At 35.4% G+C, this 8880-nt stretch overlaps 1 protein-coding gene across 1 annotated transcript in view; it reads right to left on the bottom strand.

Moving 5' to 3' along the window:
• Positions 1-253: 253 nt before the first annotated feature.
• The window catches only part of LOC108705638 (cancer-related nucleoside-triphosphatase), a 43005-nt gene continuing 34378 nt past the window's right edge, over positions 254-8880 (bottom strand). The window contains 7 exon segments of the mRNA XM_041564535.1: positions 254-322; positions 1925-2017; positions 2019-2122; positions 3727-3774; positions 3777-3818; positions 3821-3831; positions 6233-6395. Coding sequence (XP_041420469.1) covers positions 254-322; positions 1925-2017; positions 2019-2122; positions 3727-3774; positions 3777-3818; positions 3821-3831; positions 6233-6395 — 530 coding nt within the window.

Here is an 8880-nt window from a genome sequence, read left to right as displayed (position 1 = left end):
AAAAGACAACTAATTTGAATGTTGAGTTAACAATGTATTTAAGTAAATGATTACATTTACATTGAATGTACAAAAGAATGTATTACAATTCAAATTTGTAGTTAAGTAATGCTACCATGTTGCTGTATATTAGTGTTCTGCAGAAAAAATAATCAAATTACTTGTCAAAATAGGAATAAAAAACAAAAATGCAAAGAAACTTGCAAAGCATGGATAAAAAATTAAGCAGTTTTTGTTCTTAATTTCATAAACTTTATTTACAGCAGTCTTGTATTGCTGTCACTATTTCTTGCATAATAGCATCTCTGTTTTCTCTTGTAATCTAAAGTATGATAGAAAAAAAAATATGTTTTAATATTATTAGAACAAACATAATTTATGTAAAAGGAAAAAAAAAAAATTTAAAGCTAGAGTTTACCATTTGACAAATGTGCTTCTAAAAATCCCTAGTAATGATAGAAAGTGATTTTCTGGGTGACATTTGATTTCACATTTTGACAAAATCCTGCCCTAATATTTATTTCAAATGCAACAGATAATTTCCATAAAGAACTTGAAATCTTTTAGCCAGAAAGCTCCAAATTCTGGAAGGCATCTCCCATTGACATTAATTTTAATCAAATAATTCAAAATTTTTAAAAAATGTTTCTCCATTTTCTCTGTAATAATAGAACAAATCATTATAACCTGATCCTAATTTAATTATACTTATGGAGATATTAACAATAAAATGGGTTTAATTGATGTTTTAGGGGCAGATTTACTAAGGGTCGAATTTTGAAGTACAAAAAACTTCAAAATTCGACCATCGAATTAAAAAAACTTTGAATTCAGAAATTCAACGTTTTTTCAACAAATTTTGCAATCCTGCGTCGAATAAAACAATTGTGATCGAACAATATATTAATCAACTGATAGTGGAGCGATTGTGTAGGATTTCACTTTACAAAAAAACGTAGAGAAAGTTATGGTGGAAGGTCCCCATAGGCTAACATTGCACTTCGGTAGCTTTAATTTGGCGAAGTATAAAGTCGAAGTTTTTTTTAAAGAGACAGTACTTTGATTATCAAATGGTCGAATAGTCGAATGATTTTACTTCAAATCATTCAAATCTAATTTGAATGGTCGAATATAGCCTATTCGATGGTCGAAGTACCCAAAAATTTACTTAAAAATTCAATACTTTTTGACATTCGAACCATTCACTCGAGCTTAGTAAATCTGCCCCTTAATCATTTTTTCAGTAATAATAGGTATGGAGAATCAAATTACTGAAAGATTGCGTTTTCTGGAATACCCAAGGTCCAAGCCTTCTGGATAATAGATCCCATCTCTGTATATGATCACTTAAAAAAAGAATGAATGCTTACACCCTTATGTGCCAGTTTTTAAGTGGCTATCATTGGTTCGACCAGATTTACAAACTTTGTTTATATAAATACAAGAAAACAAATAGTGCTTTGGGATATACAAGAAGCTATACAAAATGTTGGGGCTGTGCCTTATCAGTTCACATACATTGGTGCCTGAAAGTTTGTTCAAACGTTCACAATTTTTGCATAAGTATGAGCTAAAACTTTATCTTTCAGATCAGATGACATGCTTCAAAAAAAAAAAAACTGTGTTAAGATCAAACTTTAACAGTGAACAACCCAAATTTCTGTTCTTTAAATAAGGTAGGCCTTCTACACTCAAGCTAATTATCATTCCACTGACTGAAACACCAGACTTGAACTTCCACAGCTGACCAGGAAGAATGTACAATGAGTTTCTTACTTTAGGATCATGGAGACAAATGCTGGTTACAGAAGTTAGTGGACCAAATATGGCTCCTGGGGAGCCCTGCAGGCATGACAAGATGAACAATTAATTGGGGAACCTTTACCGATAACAGTTGAAAAATTAACATTTCAGAAATTCCCACTTACATTAATATTCTCACATCTGCTCTATTTTTTATTTCTTCAACAAGTAGAAGCGGCTTCCCTTTCGCAACTGGAATAGTCCCAAATATGAAAAGCAGTATCACAATCCAGGGTTTTTTGGACAGCATGAATAAATGACTGGCTAAAGAGTTCCATTTTTCCAATCTCATCAATGATACATATTGTTTTGTGCTTTTTGTTGACAAACCTGTTGAGAAATAAGTATATTCTTTATACATCCTTAGCATATACAGACTGGGAGTAAAAGTGATAAGGGGGAGCCTCCTTAATTGAGAAGAATTTGGGTTGTTTATGGGTGATAAAAAAATTTTGAGAGCAAATCCTTAGCAAGGTATTGTGAGCTGGAATGTTTGGCGAGCTGTGAACTAAACGGGTAAAAAAATGGAATAAACTATAAGGAAGGACTATGAAATATGAGGGATATCTCTGCAGTCAACCATCAATCATTTGGTTTTCTGGTGTGCTACCACCATTAAAGGATATGTTCAGTGTGAAAATAAAAACTGTGTAAATAGATAGGCTGTGCAAAATAAAAAATGTTCTAATATAGTTAGTTAGCAAAAATGTAATCTATAAAGGCTGTGGAGTGAACAGATGTCTAATAAAACAGCCAGAATCCAACTTCCTGCTTTTCAGCTCTATAACTCTGAGTTAGTCAGCAACTTAAAGGGGGGCCACATGGTACATTTCTGTTCAGTGAGTTTGTAATTGATCCTCAGCATTCAGCTCAGATTCAAAAGCAACAGATATGACCCATGTGGCCCCCCTCAAGTCTCTGATTGGTCACTGCCTGGTAACCAGTCAGTGTAAACCAAGAGAGCTGAAAAGCAGGAAGTAGTGTTCAGACTGACATGTTATACATCAAATCACTCCAGCCTTTATTCATTACATTTTTGGGTAACTAACTATATAAGAAACATTTTTTATTTTGAACAGCCTATTTACCCAGTTTTTATTTTACACTGAACAATTCCTTTAAAGTGGATAAGTCTTAAAGGAAAACTATACCGCCAAAATGAATACTTAAGCAACAGATAGTATATCCAATTGAATGACATATTAAAGAATCTTACCAAACTGGAATATAATATTACATAAATATTGCCCTTTTACATCTCTTGCCTTGAACCACCATTTCGTGACTCTATCTGTGCTGCCTCAGAGATCACCTGACCAGAATACTATACAACACTAACTGTAACAGGAGAGTGAGGAAGCAAAAGGCAGAACTCTGTCTGTTAATTGGCTCATGTGACCTTACATGTGGTTTGTATGTGTGCACAGTGAATCTTACGATCTCAGGGGCGGCCCTTATTTTTTAAAATGGCAATTTTCTATTTAGATTACCCAATGGCACATACTACTAAAAAAGTATATTATTATGATAATGGTTCATTTACATGAAGCAGGTTTTACACATGAGCTGTTTTACTCAGTATCTTTTAATAGAGACCTACATTGTTTGGGGTATAGTTTTCCTTTAAATGTTCTTGTGGTAATATGGGCGTGATTTAATGGGTGTGCTTTAAAACAGGAAGGTCAAGACTGGCTTCCATAATTGACCCTTCACCATGTAGGTCAGAAAAATTCTTGCCATTTGCACCACAGAATTTGGACAGCACTGCTTTAGAGGATAGCAAGGAGAGCCCTATAATGGAACAGGTATTAACCATAGAATGTCCTTTGTACACAGTACATTGCAGTAACTTACAATGTCTGTCTGTTGTGGCCAGATGCTTAGCAGAGTTTAGTAACTTGCTTATAGCAGCTTTACTTACATCTTTACTTACATCTGTAAGTACTGGAAGAGCCAGTTGTTCAAAAGAGGCAAGTCTACAGCATACTGTCCAACCATGTATTTACACTTTTCTTTGGTATACCAGAGCTGTAAAGTAAAACCTGTAGATATTATTATCTATATCTAAACAAAAAGAATTTTGAAAACTACTGTGCAATTAATTTTAAAAACACAATTTTTGGCATACAGTAATACATAAACTCTTTTTCTTGGTTTGCCAAATAATTTTGATTCTTTGAGCGGTCCCACATTTCTCTTCTCACTAACATGTACCTGACTCCTGTGCTATACTACAGCAATTGCAAGACTGCAAGCAGCCACCATTTCAAATTCCTCCCAACTTCTAAAGATGTTTCCATTCTCAAACAGTTCTCCACAGTGTGCCAAGAGAATAGTGAATTGAGCACAGTAGATATTTGTATGCTATTATCTAACCATCTTCTTCCAACAGTGTTGGCATCTGGGGGATGATCATAGGTATTATTGTTTAAATACAGTGGGCATATACAGTTAGGCCCATAAGTATTTGGACAAAGACAAGTTTTTCCAATTTTGGTTCTGTACATTACCACAATGAATTTTAAATAAAAACAACCCCGATGCAGTTGAACTGCAGACTTTCAGCTTTAATTCAGTGGGTTGAAACAAAAGATTGCATAAAAATGTAGGAACTAAAGCCTTCTTTTTTAACACAATCACTTAATTTTAGGGGCTCAAAAGAAATTGGACGAATTAAACTGAAAATAAAATTTTTGTTCCTTTTTAATACTCTGCCAGGCCTGTTGTTTTGGGTCATTGTCCATCTGTATTATGAACGCCTCCCAATCAATTTGACTGCATTTAACTGGATTTGAGTAGACAGAATTCATTCAGCTGCTTCTGTCCTGTGTCACATCATCAATAAACATGTGTTCCAGTGTCACTGGCAGCCATACACGCCCAAAGCCATTACACTGCCTCCGCCATGTTTTACAGATGATGTGGTATGATTTGGATCATGAGCTGTTCACATCTTCTTCATTCTTTTTTCTTGCCATCATTCTGATAGAGGTACTTTCATGCAATCTTCTCTAGAAGTAGAGTTGGAGTCTAGAGCTAGACTTGGATATTTGATACGTCTTCCTCATGGAAAGTGTTGTTCACTTTGTTTGGCTGCTGTGAAGGGTTCTCTTCACCATGGAAATAATTCTGCGCGATCATCCACCATGTTGTCTTCCGTGGACATCCAGGTCTTTTGTGTTGCTAAGTTCACCAGTGCTTTTCTCTCTCTCTCAGGATGTAACCAAACTGTAGATTTTCCCACTCCTAATATCGTAGCAATTTCTGTGATTTTTTTTTGCAGCTTAGGATGGCTTGTTTCACTTGCATGGAGAGGCCTTTTGACCGCATGTTGTCTATTCACAGCAAAACGTCCACATACAAGCACCCCCCCTCAAATCAACTGCAGGGCTTTTATCTGCTTCATTGATAATGAAATAACAAAGGAACTGCCCGCACCTGTCCATAAAAGCCTTTGAGTGAATTGTCCAATTGCTTTTGAGCCCCTGAAATGAAGTGATTGTGTTAAAAAAGGCCTTTGGTTCCTCACATTTTTTGCAATCTTTGTGTTCAACCCACTGAATTAAAACTGAAAGTTTGCAGTTCAACTGCTGCCTGTTTCATTTAAAATTCATTGTGGTAATGTACACACCAAAATTAGAAAAAAAGTTCTGTCCAAAGATTTATTGGCCTATCTGTATATTGCTTTACTGAGACTATTTAGTTGTATTTATTTATTCAAATTAGAGTGGAACAACACAAGTGTAGTACAAGCTCTGTAGATATTGCAACATTGAGATCAAATAGTGATTACTAAAGTGGATCATGTTCATGTAATGTCCAGCTCCTTTTAGTCTTTATTAGATCTGTTCTGAAAATTACTAGCAAAAACAAAATCAGAAAACCTGTAAGTTGGAATTTATTGAAATTGTCCAATAGGATCAGTGCAGCCCCCATTGATTTCAACAGAACCGCGACAACTTTTACTTTCCAAATTTTTGTGGTTTTTACACACTTAATAAATCTCAAATTTGAAGAGTTTTGGAGAAATAGAAAAAACAATTGAGAGAGTTTTGAAAAAAAATAAAATAAACAATGTTACTAACTAGGCCATAGTGTTTTGCCTTCTCAAGGAAGGTGTTCATTTCAGGCACGTCCTTGTATCATGTAGTGTGCACACCGTTTTTTCAAAGCGGACTGAGCAAGTAGATTGGCGCTAGCAATAAGCATGCATAGTTGAAAGTAATTGTCAGCAAGAAAACCTTTTGCATTGCTTCAAGTGGAAATTCTGATGGATTATGATAATGTGATATCAACTCATTGTATAAAAAGTGTCTGGTTTGTCTTCAGACCATCTGCTCCATTTTGCAGGGAAAAGTAGAGAAAAGTTGAAAAAAAAACACATTGTAAGCCTAACCAATAGGAATTCAGTATGTATTTATATTAATACCTGATTCGAGATAAGGTACCACGTTTTCCAGCCAAGGTTACAACATCAAACCCTACTCTTCTTCCGCCTACTCTTACTTCTTCTGTGTAAAATCCATGAATGGAATAGCCATATGATTTTAAAGCTTCTACAGCTTTCTGAATCAGAGTAGTTTTTCCAATCCTGCAAATGAAAACAATGACAATTATTTAACAGGTTTTTTAATGCTGTAGAGTAATTCTTAAATACTAATCAAGTAAGTAGGCCTGTATCCTGAATTGCCCTGGAACAAATCAGGTTTACAGGCAAATGGGCTTACTTAAAGGGACCGTCACCCAAAGAAATTATTCAAAATCCTATTTTATCACATTAGTCAAGCAAAATGAACTATAATTACACTATAATAATTTATTTGAATCTTATTTCCTTCAGTCTGGGATTTCAAAATAATGCAAGCAGGTAGCAGCCATTTTGTGCACACTGTTATTAAGCAAGCCTTGTGTCATCTCAAAATCTTGTTTGTGCACCAGAATGGGGACCAATGTCCATTTCCATGCCCTGGATACACAATTAAATGGTTAAGAGAACGGTGGAATGTGTGGAGAGCAGTGACATCTAGTAAGTGCTGAAAGGAAAATGAAAGTAATTGTCTTCCCCGCCTCTATGCCATTGGCATAGAGGAGGGTTAGACAATATTTGATTGACAGCGAATTTAAAATGAGCTTACAGCAGCTATGAATGCTTTAATAAAAAATAGAAATTGGATTTCATGTTTAACTTGAAAAGGACTTTTATTATACAGATTTTTGTGTCTGGGTGACAGGTCCACTTTAATCCTCGTCCAACCTTCCCTGATTTCCCTTAGGAACAGCCAACCCCAACAGCAAACCCACCAGTAACCAGGAGTATAGCTGGAGAGCTCATGGAATGGAGATAAGGTTCATCTGATCCCTACATATAAATAAATACTTGGTAGCCTACTGTGCCTACTTCTGGTAAATATGTTGTGTTTGAGTGCCTAGGCACGCAGCTATACTGCAGGAAAAAAAGAAGTATGAGTTCTCTCATCTGAAAAACCCATTATTCAGAACAGGTTATGACTAAGCGTTGGTAAAATGAAACATATAAGGCTATACATGTGACATAATAAATCATTTTACTTATATCTACTGCCTGGTAGAAGATTGCCTTTATTCGAGTGCCTGCTCTAACAAAATTCTGGTCTGTTGGTCCTAAATCCAGATCTGAATTGAGATAAAAAAAGATGGCAGATGAGCCTTAGAGTTTAAGTTCCTCTTCAACTAGTGAATATTGTATATAGTAGATTTTAGAGTTATGGTACAAGTTCTAGGAAAAGCCATATCCAGCAATCATTTGGTCAAATAAGGCTCTTTCAGACAAAACAAGTTTGGCTGTCCATTAAAATAAAGACATTTTAATCATAAGTTCTGTTCCTTAAAAAGGGGAGCTATCTCAAAAAAAATTATTTAGTATTCATCTATATATTAGAAATCTTCTAAATATAATTAGGTAAAAATTCTGTTTCTGGAATAATAAAGTCACTCTACACTATATCCCTCTTAGCAAACTGTCTCTCTTCCATCTATCTTAATGTCAGGTCTGCACAAATGGTAGCCCAACCTTAGAGATGTATTAGACCTACCTGTAAATCAAAATCTGACCCTGAATTTTCAGAATGAAGAGAGAAAGAAGAGAGACAGAAGCTGAGGACATTTAAATTGGTTTAAGAATGATTATTTCCATAAGATGAAGCTCATAGTAAATTTTCATTTTGTTAAAAATAACACTGGTGGTCTGGCCAACTACCGAGCTGAATGCACACATATTTCTCAGCTTTAAATGTGGATTGGCAACATAAAAGCTAAAGTAATCTTATACTGATCCAGGTTATTCTGTTATGGTAATTTAAAGGGAACTCCAGCTTCCAAACCAAAATTGACGAAGAGACCCACATAACACAGAAACCACGAATATATCCATCACAATACCTGTTTCTTCAAAAAGTATGAATAAATGCAATTTTTATGCTGAAATCCAGCTGTTTAACAGTTCTTCTCTTTCTGCATCATTTGAAATCCTGGCAGGGAAGGAGGGACTAAAACACCGATGTTACAAATTGTAAAAACTACCTCACAGCTTCACAGCATGCAGGAACTACATAACCCAAAATGCATTGCAATGTGATGTTGCTTATTGAAATCATGCGTGCAGGGAATTGTGAGGTTTGGAGGATGCAGCTGAGGACAGCTGCTGTTGATACAGTAACAGTAGTCGGCCAGCTCAGCAAAGTAGTCAGAGAGATCAGCAGGAGAGCATGGGGCTAGGCTTAGGTAACTGTCAGAAACCATTAAAAATCATGAAAAGTCTGCATATTTTTTAAATGATGTATAAGTTGCTTGAAATTATTTTTACTTTTCAAAAGCTTAAAGTGGACATTTCATATAACCTTCATATTCAGATATATTGCACATCCTTCCTCAAATGTAATGATGCAGAAAGAAAAACGTTTTGAAAGCATTTTACCTCCTAGAACTGTCATTATATCAGAGCTGCAGAGAGAACCTCTCAGGTCAGAAGCTAGGCTGAAAATAAAGAGTGGGAGTGTCTGTTCATTCTCTCACAGGAAGTGGTCACAGCACTGACTGACA

The sequence above is a fragment of the Xenopus laevis genome, chromosome 5S, assembly GCF_017654675.1.
Source record: "Xenopus laevis strain J_2021 chromosome 5S, Xenopus_laevis_v10.1, whole genome shotgun sequence".
NCBI classification, from domain to species: Eukaryota; Metazoa; Chordata; class Amphibia; order Anura; family Pipidae; genus Xenopus; species Xenopus laevis.
The sequence above is the reverse complement of the archived record's forward strand: the minus strand, read 5'-3'. Positions and strand labels throughout refer to the sequence as shown.